The sequence below is a fragment of the Phytophthora sojae genome, assembly GCF_000149755.1.
Source record: "Phytophthora sojae unplaced genomic scaffold PHYSOscaffold_2, whole genome shotgun sequence".
NCBI lineage: Eukaryota > Oomycota > Peronosporomycetes > Peronosporales > Peronosporaceae > Phytophthora > Phytophthora sojae.
Genome location: NW_009258116.1, coordinates 10304210 through 10320257, shown reverse-complemented (window position 1 = coordinate 10320257; position 16048 = coordinate 10304210). Strand labels below are relative to the sequence as shown.

Here is a 16048-nt window from a genome sequence, read left to right as displayed (position 1 = left end):
GCAGAATTCAAACTATCTCCGTCACCGCCGGGGCGAGCTCAGGAACGAAAAAATAGAAGACAAATGAGCGAAAAGACATTTTCAGTTTCTGGGTAACAGCTCGCAGTTTCCAAGTGCTGGCGCACGCCAAACGCCACGGAGAAGGAATGTGCTCCACAAAAGACTCTTTCAGCATCCAGCGTCGCGATCTGTCTCTGATTCCGCGAAAAAGTTGGTTCCAACCAGCTCGTCCGGTAGATAAGTCTGATCTTTGAGCTCTTCGGCCGTAAAGTGCGGGTTGTACTTGTACTCCTTCCCATATCCCAGCTCCTTCATCAGCTTCGTGGGAGCGTTTCTCAAGTGCATCGGAACGTCCGGTAACGCGCCACCATCCCACTCCTTGATCGACTGTTTCGCCCGCTTGTAAGCCGCATACACCTCGATGGACTTCGGCGCACGAGCCAACATGGTGGCGACGTGAGCAAGCACGACATCGCACTCCGGCATGCCAACAAAGTGCGCTGCTTGATATGCCGACACGGCCATGGGGAGCAATTCAGGCGCAGCAAGGCCGACATCTTCACTTGCGATTCGAATGAGTCGTCGGGCCACGTACAGCGGGTTCTCGCCACCTTCGAGCATACGCGCGAGCCAGTAAAGCGTAGCATTCTCGTCGCTGCCACGTACGGACTTGTGCAGCGCACTGATGCAGTCGTAGTGCATGTCCGCGTTGCGATCATAGAACAGCGTTTGTCGGTGTGCGAAACAGTGCTGGACGTGCGTAGCGGACACCCGCAGAACACGCTTCTCACTGTCCATGGGAGCAGTTTGAAGTGCCATCTCCAGACAGTTGAGCGCGACTCGGGCGTCGCCTGCACACTGTTTCGCCAGGTACTCGATGGCCGCATCGTCCGCCTCAATGCTGACTTCAGAGCCGGTCTCTCCTTGGCTGGCTGCGTCGCCATTCGTCAGCGTTTCCTCTTCCTGCTTTTGCGTGAGTGACCGCACGCCGCCTGCGGCATGATCCCGCAGAGCGCGGTGTAGGATCTTCTCGATAGACTCGGGCGTGTGTTTCTTGAGCGTGTACACACGACAGCGACTAAGTAGTGCGTTGTTCACCTCAAATGACGGATTCTCCGTCGTGGCTCCGATCAGCGTAATGGTGCCGTCTTCCACAGGCGGCAAAAAGAAATCCTACCATCACAAAAAGATAAAAAATAATAATTAGCACCAGCACCTCACAATTATCCAAGCACGGACCCATCACGCACCTGCTGACTCTTGTTGAAGCGATGAATCTCATCGACGAAGACGATGGTTCGGCGACGAAACATCTTGCGCTCCCCTCGGGCTCTGTCCACCGCGTCCTTCATGTCCCCCGCTTTGGACGTCGCCCCCGACAGGCTGATGAACTTGCAGCCCGTCTTCTTGGATATCACGTGGGCCAGCGTCGTCTTACCGCATCCTGGAGGTCTACAGAGCACCAGAGTTCACACATAAAACATCAGTACTTTACTACCAACCACCCCACATTGCACTGAATCATTCTTACCCCCAAAGAATCATATTAGGCACTCGGTCAGCTTGGATCAGCGTGGCCAGCAGCTTCCCAGGTCCCAAAAGCTCCTCCTGACCCACGAGATCATCCATATCTTTGGGTCTCATCCGCTCTGCCAATGGCACACCGGAAACGTCCTCTGGTGCCGAGCGTTTGCGCTTCTTTTGAGCAGCAGGCGACGGCGACCCATTATTCTGACTCGGGGGTAAACTTGACGGGCTCCGATTGGGCGTTCTAAAGCTCACTGGCGACTTGGACTTGGCCGACGGGGACGGCGAGCGGAACAGCGGTGTCTTGGGCTGCTCCTGCTTGGCCAGACAGGCCTCTACGTGCAGCATGAGGTTCTCCTGGCGCACATGGCGCGAGCAGATCGGGCACTCGGTCGCTGCCATTGTCGGGATCCGCCAAAAATAGCAAAATGACACTCAAACCAGCCAATGGCAGATTTTTATACATAGATTTAACCAATCACGTGCATTCGCGGGAAAATGGGTCCACATTTCCCGCCACACAACTTCAAACCGACCTAATTCTTGTGCAGGAGGACACTGGCGGGTCCTGCGTCGTCGAACTCGTCCAACAGATGGCGGTCCTGCGTTGAAGTGAGGTCCTCCTCCTGCAGCAGATTGGCCGTCAGAATATTGTCCTCCGGGATGGCGCGGTACTTGCGCCGGAACCGGTGGCGGGTCGGCTTGCGGGTGTTGGGGCGCTCCCCGAGCTTCCGGCACGCGCACTCCTCGGCCTCGGTGGTGCCGTTGCTGACGGCCTCCACGAAGGCCGTGTCGCTGTCATTCTGGGGCGAGTCGGTGGCAGTGTTGGCGTCCCATTCGGAGCGCTTGGAGTCGGTGATCGAAGTTGAAGTTGAAGTGGTCGCCAATGGGGGAGTCGGGTCCGACGGCTGGTGCTGTCGCTGCAAGCTCTTGAACCAGCCCGGGGATTGCACCAACTGCGAAGGTAGGGGAGCCCCCAGTGTAGATCCTGGACGTCGAGTGGCGGCGGCGTTGTTGCTGCCGACTCCGCTTCTACTTGCGGGTCCGTCGAGCACCACGAACGGCTGGCAGAAGTTGATGTTGTCTTCGTCGAAGTAGTACAGGTCCTCGCAGCTCTTGAACGGCTGCGAGTGTTTGAGGTGGTGCAGGAAGCCGGCATTCATGAACATGTTGCCCAGTCGAATACCTTCCCCGACGGATGCCACAGCCTCAATGTCCTGCATCTTCCGTGTCGCGAACTCACCGGAGAAACTCTTGGACAAGTTGCCAGCCCCGCCACTCTTCATCATAGTCGCGTCGTTCTCAATCTCCTCGCACAGCTCAAAAGCAAACACCGAGCAAACTTCCTCCTGGATGCGCTCGAGAGCCAAGACAATCTTCTGAGCCGAAGGACGCATGCGAGCGTCTACGTGCCACGAGGTTGTGATGAGCTCAGCCAGACCAGCATGCAGCTGGGTGTCCAGCTCCGGTCTTGTGCCGGCAATGACGGACTCGAGGACGCGCAGGTGGTTGTTGTTCGTACCCGGGTACTTCTCGGCTCCAGGGTTAAGGATGTCCCACATCGTGATGGCCAGCGAGTACACGTCGGCAGATTCTCCGTAGGAGGCGACTCCGGCACGTCCATTGATGATCTCCGGCGCCATGTAGTCGACCGTGCCTTTCACCGTCATTTCAGGCACTGTCTTTCGTGCAGCTGATGGGAATTGCACAGGTGCAGTCCTTGATCCACCACTTGGAGTGTGAGGGGGTGTAGGAGGGGTGATTCTCGCGCCTTGTGCGCTGCTGGTTGTGGAGTCGGGATACTCCTGATAGTGTTCAGCATCAATAGTCGAGCTGCTCGAAGTCGCGGCAGTGGCACCGACGGCAGGTACAGAAGAAGGCACCATTCCAGCATTCTTAGCGTCATTGAGACTGCTCACCTCCCACGTGATGTTGGCTTTCGGCAGACTGCGGGACTCGCCGAAGTCCGTGAGCTTGACATTCCCTTCGACATCCACCAGAAAATTGCTCGGCTTAATGTCGCGGTGGACGAAGGCCGGAGAGAAGCTGTGCAGGTAAGCCACAGCGCGCGCAGCATCGATCATGTAGCCCAAGTTGAACAGGAATTGCTGACGCCGAGCCTGCTGCTGTCGTCGAGCCAACGCCAATACAACCACATCCAGACTCCCCACGCACAGCTCGGACACCAAGCAGATTGTCGGTGGTGACACGCACATGCCGAAGAACTTGACGATGTTCGGGTGATTCAACGCGCCACAGAGCGCAGCTTCGTGCGAAAACTCGGCGACCGTGTCTTCCGTCACGCTTGACGGTGTGTACACTTTAATCGCGACCGGGGTCTTGGAGTGCAGCAGTCCGTTGTACACCACGGCAGTCGAGCCCACTCCGATGCGCTGCTTGATGGCAAGCACCGAGAAGTCGATGATGTACTTGCGGTGCATCTCGATCAGCACGTGAAGACCCTGCGACGACACGCGTTCGTGAATATTTCCCTTACGGAAGAGTGCTTGGAGACCAACTGCACGCTGTCCGAGTCCGCGCCAATGCTCCGTGTCAGCTTTCAGCAGTCTCCACACGAAGAACGGACACAGCGAGCCCCACAACACGTGTGCGTAGATGAGCGCGAACCCCAGGTGGACGTTCTTCTGGTTGAACGCCGTGTGGTAGGCGAACTCGAGGGTCTGGTACACCATGGCGAAGGCGCAAAATTCACGCAGCGTCCGCTTGCTGGCTCGGGCCGGTGGTCGCACGAAGACGTAGATGTACAGCACGAAGAGCAGCAGGCGGGCGATGGCCACGATCCAGTAGTTCCCACTCGAGTCTTCGTCGTCGCCGTTGACCGTCGTGTACCACACAAACGGAAGCGCGTAGCAGGCCAGGAACCCCGTGATGGCAATGGAACGCACCAACGCCGGCAGCGACACGCTCTTTTGAAGCATGAAGATCAGCGCCAGCTCCAGCACAAAGTGACGCCCAGCGCTCAATGCCTCCGTGGCGACAGACCCGGAGTTTGCAGCGTAACTCTTGGCGATCAGCGCGATCATAAAGTACAGCGAGTACAACCCCGTCGCCGCGCACAAGATCCACAGCAGAGGCTCGAACGCCGGTAGCAGCGTCTTGCGTGAAGCTTCCGAGTCTCCTTTCAGCGCTACGTGGCGGTTGTGCCGCATGTAGATGATCAGTGCCCCCGACAGCGCGCACATGGAGCCGTAGCTCACGAGAAGCACCACCATCAGCACCACGAGTTGTCCTTGCGCGTAGTCCGATCCGCCAGAGTCAGTCTGGCTGGGGAGCGGCGTCGAGCTACTCAACACGAAAACCGCTTGCGTCGTGGTCCCATGGGCCATACTTTCGAGAACGCGAGGGATCGCCTCGCGCAGGTTTGGCAGCGCTTGATCTATGAGCTCTTTCATCATGGGCTTGGATACGAGTGCTTTGTGTGTTCCTCTTGTTTCGGTTCTAGGGTGGTGTGCTCGTCAGCGGGCAAAACTGATTATGAAGACTCCAGCGAGGTTACATCATTTGCAGGATGAAGTCAGGAAAGAGTTAAGGCGGAGATCTTCAAAACCGGGGGGTTGATTGACTAAAGAAACTCGAGACGGTTGCATCTACACGTGTGCTAATGCGGAAACAAAGAAACAGTGATGGAAAAAATATTTTTCCTTAGTTTTCTCCATAATGAGCAAAAGTGTTCGTGAAAAAGACCCCTTCACGGACGTTTTAGGGATCTGGACTGTAGCCGGTTCTAGCCATGTTAAACAATCTGCGTAATATTCGTGAGCTTTGGGCAATGCCCTGTTCGACGGTGCTGTGAGCGTTCTATCGAGCCACAAGCTGGGATTGTACCCCGCCCTCCGAGAAAGCGGAAGCTAAAGCCGGTCGAAGTAACCCGCACTGCCACCAGCCACTCCTCCTGCTGCCACCGTTTGTCATACGTCTGGAATTACAGCACATGAAGGCGGCCTCACTTCAACTTGTGCTCTTTTCAGGCCATGGTGGCTGCAGTACCGGGTACAGTGCTCAACGCGCTGTAGTTGTTCACCTGAAGCATATCACTGTCCAGACTGGGGTCTTCGCCCACCAGTAGAGCAGTCGTGAGAGTGTTAATCTCCACGGTAGGCTCAGGCGCAGCTTGGTACTGTCGCCGTCGGTGGAATTTTGACGACTTGCTGCCGACCAGGCGTTGGCCAAGTTGTCGACACTGGCACGGTGCGTCGCTCCGTGTTCGGACGAAGCTAAACGATGTGCGGGGTCCGCGAGCTAGCATGGGGATACTTGACTCGTGCATGCTCGTTGAGCTGCTCCGATGGAGTCGACTCTCTAGGTGACTTGGCAAGCTGAGCTGCGCTTCGTCTAGATCGAAGAAGTAGAGCGCCGTCGACGTGTTCTCGAAACTCTTGGAGTGGGTGACGTGGTGAAGCACACTCGAGTCCATGAGCGCGTTGCCCATGCGAATCCCCTCCGCCGGGCTCCTAACAAACCGACGGTCGATCATTCGATCCACGATGAAAGCCCCCGGGAAAGTGTGTGCGTGATAAACGTCAGCTGACCGGACACTTGATCCGCTCGCCTTGGGGGATGGAGGGTATTCGCACAAGTCGCCCATCAAGTCGAGCACTAAGCGCGCGCTCAGCTCGTCCTGGACGTCCTCCAGCGCGCTGACAAGCTGCTTCGCAGTAGGCCGAAGTCCGGGATCTTGCTGCCATGCACGCTCAATGATGCCGCGTAGTCTCGGAGGTGTACTGTTGTCCAGTCTGGGTCTTACACCACGCAACACCAACTCGAGCACCTGCGCGTGGTCGTCACTAGCTTGTGGGAACTTGTCGTCCGTAGGGTGTAGAATATCCCACATCGTAACCGCGAGTGAATACACGTCCGCAGCTTCGCCGTAGAACACCAGCTCCCCCTTGCCATCAATAATCTCAGGCGCAATATACTCTGGTGACTTCTTCTCCATGCAAGCGCCCCACGGTGAGTCAACGTACGAAAGCGTCGTGCCCAGCGGAGAATGGAGTGCAGTCTTCATCACAAACTGCTTATCTTCCAGAACGGGCACCTTGGGTTTCGGTGCCAGCGTTCTACCTTCCAGCTTGGCCACGCTCCGCGATTCACCAAAGTCTGACAGCTGCACGTTGCACTCGGAATCCACGAGGAAGTTTGACGGCTTGATGTCACGATGAACAAATGGAGGCGAGAAGCTGTGGAGATAAGCCACGGCACGAGCAGCGTCGAGCATGTAGCCCACGCTAATGAGGAGCTGTTGTCGAGCAGACCGAGGGTTTTGTCGCCGAGCCTGATCCTGAAGAGCGTCGGCCAGACTACCTTGGCACAGTTGAAACACTAGGCAGATCGTCGGTGGCGCGACGCACATTCCGTGGAATTTGACGATGTTTGGGTGGTTCAAGACGCTGCACATGGCTGCTTCGTGTGAGAATGCAGCCACGACATCCTCCGAGCAGCTTGTAGGCGCGTACGCCTTGACGGCCACGTGAGTTTTGGTCTTGAGGGTTCCTTGGAAAACGGTTGACGTGGACCCGACTCCGAGCTGCCGGACGAGCTCCAAATACGCGAAGTCGATCACACACTTCCGGTTCATTTCAATGAGAACGTGAAGACCTTCGGATGACACGCGCTCGCTCAAGCCATTCTCGCGCTGGAACAGATCTTTTAAAGCACAAGCTCGCTGTCCGATGCCCCTCCAGTACTCCGTGTCAGCCTTGAGCACGCGCCAAACTATCAGTGGGCAAAACGCGATCCAAGTTAGCATCACGTAGACTACGGTTTGGCTTGGCGTGCCAGCAGTCTTTGGGTTCATTACGAGAACCACGAGCAGCACAGTTAGCATGAAGAACACGATGGCGGAGAAGCACAACTCGCGGATGATGCGCTTCGTAGCTCGGCTCGGAGGGTTAATGAACGCGTAGACGAAAGGTAGCATCAGCAGCCCGCGTACTAAGTGAAGTCCAATGGTCAAGCGCTTCTGCTGCTCAAGCTTCCCCAACTTTGTCATCGCCCAGACGTACGGAACCGTGTAGTACGAAAGCACCATCGATATCGCCACCGATCGCTTGACAGCGGGGAACGAGAGACTTTTCTGGAACATCAACACCAGCACGATCACGAACATGAACTGGTTCCCGGAGTAGAAAGACTCGAGTATGATGGGAGACACGAACTCGTCGAAGTAGCCCGTTGCCAGAGTTACCAGCAGGAAGACGATGTACCCGCCATTGATAAGGCTCATCACAAAGAGTACAGGTTCGTACGCTGGTAAGATGACCTTCCTAGCAGCCGTTGCGTCGCCTTTCAGTGCTCCTGCTCGGTTCACTCGAAGATGCCAAATCAACCCCACGCAGAGCAGCCAAATGGTAACGAAGCCCGCGAGGATGAACACCAAAGTCACACGCATGCGTTGGGCCCCTTTCTCGAGGGATTCGTGACCACCGGATGCAGACGCTGCCGACTCAACCAGAAGACGCCCGGCAGCGTTCATCCTGCAAGTAAAATTGACGAGGGTCCGTTGGGTGTGAGCGTGGTGTGGCGACTTGGGGAATGCAAACAGGCCGACGGGGTGCGCGGTGCGAGATTGCAAGCGTTTCGCCCAGTGCCAGCGGCTCCAACGACATCGATGAGTGTTTTCGTACAACATGGAGCCGCAGCCCCAACAGCAATTACTGGAGTTGGTTTGGGTGGGCCGCAACTCGTTGCTGCTGGCTGGCTTTCTCGAAACCGCTTTGAGTGCATTCGCCACTAGAGGACAGGCGAATAGGACTGGAAGGAGTCAGCAAGTATGAAGCGAACGCGGGCATATCTTCCTCCGCTGGCCGGAACAAAGATTAGGAGAGTCTTGTTACCACTTCACGGGGCCGTCCTGACCTGTCAACGTCGAGCTCCGAAAACCTCTTCACCGAGGGTCAAACACAACGCTCAGTGAAGCGTTGATACATATGTGAAACAAGCTTCAACCACACCTACAGCATGCTCAGCGTGGTCGAGAAGAGTTCGGTCGGCTGAACGTTTGAACTCGTCAGAGATGACCCGTCCTCGGAAGAAAATGTACACACCGTCACTGCCATCGGGAGCTCAGGAACCTCACGGGAGTGCGGAAGTCTGCGAAGTTATCGGTCACCAGCTCCAGTCAGTGGTGCTGGCCTTCAGGAGCAGCAAAACGTGGTGAATCGCTCACCTATCACGTATTTCAAGGATAGTAAGGGTTCCAAGTATAGCTGCTATTCCCGAATGCCACCAAAACCTTCGCGACAGCTGTCAAGGTATCGGATAGAGGAATCCGATATCCGGCCAGCAAGTCGTTGCCAACGACTTGTTGCCGGCATTCCATCTCAAGCCCACTGGAGTCTTCGTCGCCAGGTTTCCATCGAACTTTGATAACGTGGTCTTCGCTATTACCAAGGTTTTGGCGAAAAAAGCGACCATACTCAAGATCAACTCAAGATCCCTCATTCAGTCAAAACAAATTTCGTAAAGCAAACGAAATTATTGGCTGCTTCTGCGGGTGAGGAAAAAGAAGAAAAAGAAAGAAGAAAGAAAAAAAATAAGAGGAGGAGGAGGAGGAGGAGACATCTAAAGCGAAAGGCAAACGAAAGCTCTCAGCTGCTTTTGCGGACGAGGAAGAAGAAGAGGAGGAGGAAGAGATGGCTCCTAAAGCGAAGGGCAAGCGAAAGCGCTTAGCTGCTCTTACGGACGAGGAAGATGAAGCGGAGGAGGAACATGGTGAGGTCGCAGCGGTGTTGGAGGAGGGCGACGATGAGAGTGAGGAGACGGAGGAGAAAAAAAAAGAGGATGAGGGGGGCACAGGTCCTGCAGTGGTCGCCCCTAGAACCATCGCCAAAGTGAACGGCAGATGCAAGATGCCGAGTGATCTACCGCTTGCGCTTCAGTACCAGGGCGGTGAGTTCTTTTTCGTGCGCGAGTGCTACGAAGCGTACTACACGACCGTGGAAACGCTGGTGTTGGAGGGGAAAAGATGTGTAACAGTGACGGGAACTCCAGGTAATTCAGCTTCTTGTCAGGATCTTTACACTTTCCATGACTTGAACCATCGACTTACTGCTTCTTGCTGCAGGTATCGGCAAGTCCGTCTTCTACGCCTACTTCTTCCTTCGTTTCCGCATGGAGCATCCAGAATGGACCATTGTCGCCTCAACCTATACAAAATCTGGAGGCGTCGAGAACGTGGCTGTTTTTGAGGCTGGCAACGAGAAACGTACAATGAAGATTACGGACGCAGCCCCAGAAGTTGTGACCAAGATTGCGTTGCGGTTGAGGGGCGTGGATCAGCTAGATTGGGACGCGCTGAAGGCTTATAACCGGGAGAAGAAGGTGTTGTGGTTGTGTGATGGTCCGCCGCAGGTACGACGTCCGCAGTCCGTGGTTTTTACGAGCCCGATCGAGAGATGGATGAAAATAGTGAGAGATGATCTCTGTGACTACTACATGCCTCCGTGGACACTTCGAGAGCTCCAGCTAGCTGCTTCAGTGCTGAACTACGCCATTAGTGACGATGAAATGCAGGAGCGGTTCTGGAAATTTGGTGGTGTGGCGCGGAATTGCCTCAAGCTTAAACCCGCAGACCTTCGCAAGGTTTTAATCCAGTTAACGGAACCGATCAAAAAGATCAGTGATCGTGGTCGGCTCGAGAACCTGCTTGAGGGAAACGAGAACGAGGACACTCGCCATCGTTTCCTGCATTACGAGCCGATTGGTGACGGGGGTGAAAAAGAGGAGAAGCTTGTGTCAGACATGGTTTGTGAAAAACTTTCAGAGCGACTGTTGCAAGTAATCAAGCGCAGTATGAATGCAGTGAAAGGCTTGCTTGAAGGAATACCAGCAGCTGCCTCACTCCGTGGAGGGATTTTTGAAGCCAATGCGCACGTAATGCTGCAACTCGGGCTTGATCTGGATGCGCGACTGCTCCCATGTCGAGACACACGAGGTCAGAAGACCGATTTCACTATCACCGTGAAGGGCAGCGATGAGACCGATGTCTTCGAGACCGACGCCTTGTCTCCTATGCTTTTAAGCATCGGACCATATCACAAGCCGAAGTCAAAGACATTCGAGTCAATCGACGGATTCTATTTTCCAAAGACGGCTTTGAAATCCGGTAAAAGCTTGGCACCATCAATGAATACGGACGACAGGCGTATACTCCTGTTCCAGATGACCGTTTCAATGACGCACCCTGTACGAGCTTCTGGGGTAATTTACGTGCTTAGGAAGCTTGGCCTCCTGGAACATGTCGTGAAGAACCCCAAGCGAGCTGCACTTATCTTTCTGCTGCCTCTTGTTGAAGCGAGGGCTTTCACACGACAGGACATTACCACGACTGACGTGTCTCCAACCTTATACAAGACATTGAGGGAATTGGGCCACAAACCGTGAAAACACTAACGGGGGTGTACAAGGTCAAAACGGTTGCGGAGTTGAAAAAGATGGTGGGCCCCTTCAAACAAAACAAAATCAAGATGAAAGACCCGAGTCATAAGGCTGATTGGACGCGCGCCGTGAGAAGCTGGGAGAAGCACGTGCTGTCCTTGAGCGACCGTAAGTACGTTGAGATGGTGAAAAATATCCCGCAATATGTGGCGAGCTCGGGTTAGCAGTCCAGCAGACTTCACATGGTAGTTTTTGTAGTTGTCGTGCAGCACGACTTGTGCTTCATTTTTCTTATTGAACCTGTCATCGAAGGAGCAGAGAGCGAATTTACGTATGATGACGATGATATTACGTTTGGCGCGACGACCAGCTAACATGTCGGCGATTGCTTAAGTAGCTATTCGTAGAAGCTCGTAATGCAGCAACTAGCCACTGGCACTTTCCAGATGCCAGACGAGCTGGTGCTGAAGTAGCTGATGTGACGTCATTCTTTCGTATGTGTTCTCTATTGTTTTAGCAGGGTCCAATCGATTTACAATGTAGCTAGTCACTCTTCGTCGCCAACTCGGCGCTTCTTGCTCTTCTTGCTCTTCTTCGACTTTTTATCCTTGTCGGCAGCTCCACTCCGCAGCACATCCATGATCATAGCCACGTCGGCGCTTTTCGCAACCTCCTCCTTACGCTGCTCTGCCTCCTCCTCAGTGAGCTGAGCAGCCTTGCGCTTCTTGGACTTCTTTTCCTTCTTGTGCTTCTTGTGCTTCTTGGTGCCCTCTTCAGTCGCTTCGTCACCCTCCACGACATCCTTGAACAGGTCGGCGATCTTCTGCTGCTTCGTGTACAGGGCCTCCCACTTCTCGCGGCTCTGCTTGTACTCGAACAGGTGGCACGTGTTCATCACAAGCTGCGAAAAGTGACTGCCGCTGAGCTGGTTCTCAACTGCAAGCAGTTCGTGCACAACCGCCTCCTTCTTGTCCAGAGGCAGATCCTCGTAGCACTTCATGACCGAGAAAGCTCCAAGACGATCCATCGCCAACGTGCCGAACTTGCCCACAAACCGCTCGTACAGCTCTTGCCGCACCCAGGCGGTGCTCGGTTCCTTGGACTCCCAAATGGGTTCCACAATGCAGCGACTGCCGGTGGAATCCTTCGCCAGAGCCATGAGCTGCGCCGAGTTGAACGAGAGAATGCCCTTGTACAAAGGCGTCAAATACTCGCCAGCCTCGAACTGCTGCATCTGCTCGATGATCTTGGCCCCCATGACGTTCAACTGCACCTTAGCAGAGGTCGCAGAGGTCGACAGCTGCACGTTGAGCAATGACGCCACAAAGTTCTTGCGGACAGCCTCGGGCTTCTTGCTCTCTTGCTTCGCCACGGCATTCACGAGGGCTTCAAGGACCCCCTGCTGGTGCAGCTTGAACTTGACGCACATCTCCACCACGCGCCAAATAACGCCGGGTCTGCCCATGGTCAAAAGCGTCCACAGCGACGCCTCCAGCTCCTCCAGAACCTCCAGAGCCAGCGCCTCCGTACGCACAAGCTTGATCGCGTGCTGAACGACGTAGTTGGCAATGTTGTGCTCTACCAGCTGCAGCATTTTGCCGCGCACGCAGCGCTCGAACACCTTGGTGAAGAACTTGTCACTGGCGCTCTCGAACAGTCCCTCCAGCAAGTGGCTGGTCACCGCGTCGGCCGCCAAGTCGAAGAACCCGCTCTCGCACGCGGCTTCATCCTCCCACTGGAGGATCTTCTCCGCCAGTTTCCGTCGGCTCTTAGATGGCGCCAACTTCAACGCCGAGGCGATCAGCGGGCCCGAGTTCTGGTCGTACAGCAGGTTCTGCAGCTCGTGCGTCGGGCTCTCGATCAGCACCGACAGCAGCTCCTTGAACAGCTTCTCGAAGGTGTCCGGCACGTCGTAGCTCACTTCGCTGCCGTCCTTACCGGGCCGCGCCTCCGTGAACGTCACCATGCGGTGCTTGGCCTTCTTGCCGCGCTTCTCGGGCACCAGGGGCTTGCCCGCCAGCACCGCCAGCACCGAGCGCAGCACGTGGCTGGCGCTCACGTCGTTCATGAGCGTGATCCACTCGCCCTCCACCTCCTTGACCATGTTAATAATAACGTCACTCATGGGCGGAATGTCCTTCATGCGGTCCTCGTCGTCATCTTCCTCGTCCTGCTTGTCCTTGTCCTCCTCTCCGTCCACCTCCTTGGCCACCACGACACTGGCGAGCGACAGCAAGTGCTGCAGCACGTGCGACGAGTAGCGGTTGGTCCACAGGTGGCTCACGTAGCCCGCCATCTTGTGCAGCAGGAAGCGCAGCTGCGCGTCGCTCATCTTGGGCAGGAACACCTCGAGCAGCTCGCCCGCGTGGCGGTCGGACGCGGCGCTGGCTGCGCGCGGCGCCAGCTCCTCCAGCACGTTCCACAGCATCATCTGCGCGTCCTCGGGCGTGGAGTCCTCGCCAGGCTGCGTCAGCATCTCCGTCACCTCCTTAAGGTAGGACAGCGTGTCGGGCTCCAGGCGGCGCGGGCGCAGGCGTCTGCATTGCAATAAGGAGGCAAACGTGGTTAGCAGGTATTAGAGGGCGAAGAGGAGGGCAGTAGGTGGGTGGATGGGTGCGTACTCGGGGCGCTGCTGGCGCGCGTCATGCTCCTCGTGCTCGGCCATGGTCAAGGGGTCGTCGAGTATACGACCGTTGATACACAAGTGAAGTGCTGTTGGTCTGCTTGTCAGCCAGCCAAAAAACATTAGAGAAAGGTGGTGTGGGCCACATTATGTGACGAGGTTGCGAGTCGTACTTAGATGAGGGCTACTTCAACGTGATGGCAACAACTCGCGCGCTCAGCGCCTCCTCCAGGATAGCTAGATATGTGCCAAGGAGGTAGGCTCTTCCAGACTACCCTCCGATTTGTATAAGAGAGAGCAAAACTACCAGGTGAAGGTCATCTCAGGCCAAATTCATAAGTCTGTAGGACACCTCGGCCTGCTAGAGATTGGCAACGTCGCGCTGGCTGTCGCCATGATGGCGCCACATAATGCGCGATATGTACACGTTCCACCGTTTTGACGCACTGAGGTTCATTCGCGCGCTGCGCGTGTTTCTCTCAGCTCACTTCAGCACGTCGATCGCTTGTCGATGACAAGTTCTGCATGAAGAATAACAGGTTGCTGTGTACGTATGCGTCCTACTTGCTGTATGACAGTTTTACACGCCGTACGTTTGGTACGAGAGTTCATGCAATAGAGCCTGAAGATGCGCTCTATAGCACGAAGAGTGCTGGCACAAACATCTTTGAACATTAGATTCGTTCTACTGCGTAACTTTCTCCTATCATCGTGCAACACCGCTCTCTCCTGTCTAACTAGGCTAACGTTGAATGACACACGTAATGGTAGGAGTATGAAATACTTGTTGCGATTGATCAGGGTTAAAAAGCTCTAGATTTCAATCTACACATAGGCTTCAGAGTTGGATTATCTTGTAAACATCATTTCAATCGCGATGCAAGAAGCTGTTCGGATCCGCAATAAGGTCAGTGCAAGGATGACTATGTTTCTCTACACCTTGAGAGCCACAACAGCCCTTCAGAGAGATTCCCATTATGTCAAGTTCATCACTCCTTGTCGCTTGGTCCGGCTCGCCACAATACACAAATACAAAATCTACTGGTGTTGAGAATCAGATAGGAGCGAAAGACTTTGATGGAATGTTATCAACAGAAGCCTTGGGGGCTGTTCAGTTGAACTATGCATATTTGAATCATCACCTCCTCAACAACATTCATACACACACACATATACACACACGTACCACGAAGATCGCGATCGGCAAGCTCAGTTGGAAGGCAGCAGAAAGTGATTTTGTTTTCAGCAGCAACACGATGATCGCCTCAAACAAACACAGATATCCTTTCTTTCATCCTCGCTCACACGCAGATAGATATAAACACGCACAGCCATACAAATTGAAGCACGGACTCAGGCAGTATGAATACAACAGCCGTCCACACGAGCTAAAGCATCTCGGAAGGTGTCCTAAGTTTGAGTGTCATCCTCATCCGCGCGCACGACTCGCGCAATATACAGACATACAGATATACAGACATACAACTGGCAGTGGATCGATCAAACTAGCACCAACGTCCTGGCAAAAGAACGTCGGGTCTTTCGGTTGTACTCAGCGTCGGTCGTATGGGGAAAGAAGTTTGTCCTATCATCTCGATCCGGGGGGGAAACAACGTCCTGTATCCATCGGTCTGGAGAAGCTGTGCTCGGCGGCTCTGGAAAATTCGCAATGAGCAGTTGAGAGCGGCCGGCGCGACCGCCGAGCCAACAGAAGCACCACCAGTCGTTGGCCAGCTGTCGACTAAGTACGAGTGTAAAGCACGGTACGCTTCGTACTTATTATTCTGTCCGAAGCAGTAAAAAGGCAACGCATAGCTGGGGCGGTCTGTGACGTGTGACGGAATGGCTACCTTGGCGCCAATGACTTATTAATAAATACACACAAGATTTCGAACTCAACGCAGGACCGTATAGCAGTAAAATACTAAGTACGATGGCTACCTTGCAAACATGATAATCACAGGCGAGAACGCAAATGAAAGGATATATTGGAGAATTTGATATTGTCAGCGATTGTACCTTGCTTGAATGGCCACCTCCCATCGTCTGTTATGAAAGGCAGCGCTTCCCAGCAACTTGCTGGGAGCAAGTAGCTATGGAAACTCGGTGTGAATTCCAGATTGGTGTCGGATACAACAATGGCATTTGGAGTGAATACGTTCTGACCAAATATTTCATTTTGATTGGATAGCAGGCTCAGCAACAGACTGTGGAATCCTGCTGCGCGCGTCGTCCGACGCGCCGGACGACGTGGCCTACCGCCTCTACGCCTCGCGCGTGCTACGCGGCATGGAGAACCAGCTGAGCTTCCACGTGATGCGGCCGCTGGACTCGAGCGACGACAAGCAGGTGCCGATTGGACCAGAGTAGACGCCGCGGCGGAAGCGCAAGTGAAGACGACGCTGCTCGACAGCCCCCTGAACTGCGAGTCGCCGCAGCCAACGAAACGGGCAGGATGCTCAAGCGCCACCATGCACAAGTAGCATTCAGTATCTGACGAAG

The 16048-nt window shown here is 54.8% G+C and overlaps 6 protein-coding genes across 6 annotated transcripts; 2 read left to right on the top strand and 4 right to left on the bottom strand.

Moving 5' to 3' along the window:
• Window positions 1-168: 168 nt before the first annotated feature.
• Window positions 169-1929, bottom strand: PHYSODRAFT_481030 (hypothetical protein; the record flags this gene model as incomplete). The annotated part of the gene is made up of 4 exons (XM_009523024.1): window positions 169-918; window positions 988-1173; window positions 1251-1452; window positions 1532-1929. 4 exons carry the CDS (start codon window positions 1927-1929, stop codon window positions 169-171), a joined length of 1536 nt encoding a protein of 511 aa, XP_009521319.1.
• Window positions 1930-2063: 134 nt separating this feature from the next.
• Window positions 2064-4760, bottom strand: PHYSODRAFT_481687 (hypothetical protein; the record flags this gene model as incomplete). Its single annotated transcript, XM_009523023.1, has 1 exon — window positions 2064-4760. One exon carries the CDS (start codon window positions 4758-4760, stop codon window positions 2064-2066), a length of 2697 nt encoding a protein of 898 aa, XP_009521318.1.
• Window positions 4761-5512: 752 nt separating this feature from the next.
• On the bottom strand, window positions 5513-8020 carry PHYSODRAFT_484451 (hypothetical protein; the record flags this gene model as incomplete). Its single annotated transcript, XM_009523022.1, has 1 exon — window positions 5513-8020. One exon carries the CDS (start codon window positions 8018-8020, stop codon window positions 5513-5515), a length of 2508 nt encoding a protein of 835 aa, XP_009521317.1.
• A 1592-nt stretch (window positions 8021-9612) lies between these two features.
• Window positions 9613-10401, top strand: PHYSODRAFT_437927 (hypothetical protein; the record flags this gene model as incomplete). Its single annotated transcript, XM_009523021.1, has 3 exons — window positions 9613-9751; window positions 9830-10083; window positions 10162-10401. Coding segments are annotated over 3 exons (633 nt in total), but the record flags the coding sequence as incomplete, so codon positions are not given.
• Window positions 10402-11470: 1069 nt separating this feature from the next.
• On the bottom strand, window positions 11471-13399 carry PHYSODRAFT_480860 (hypothetical protein; the record flags this gene model as incomplete). The annotated part of the gene is made up of 1 exon (XM_009523020.1): window positions 11471-13399. One exon carries the CDS (start codon window positions 13397-13399, stop codon window positions 11471-11473), a length of 1929 nt encoding a protein of 642 aa, XP_009521315.1.
• A 2242-nt stretch (window positions 13400-15641) lies between these two features.
• On the top strand, window positions 15642-15916 carry PHYSODRAFT_326968 (hypothetical protein; the record flags this gene model as incomplete). The annotated part of the gene is made up of 2 exons (XM_009523019.1): window positions 15642-15669; window positions 15741-15916. 2 exons carry the CDS (start codon window positions 15642-15644, stop codon window positions 15914-15916), a joined length of 204 nt encoding a protein of 67 aa, XP_009521314.1.
• Between the last annotated feature and the right edge of the window lie 132 nt (window positions 15917-16048).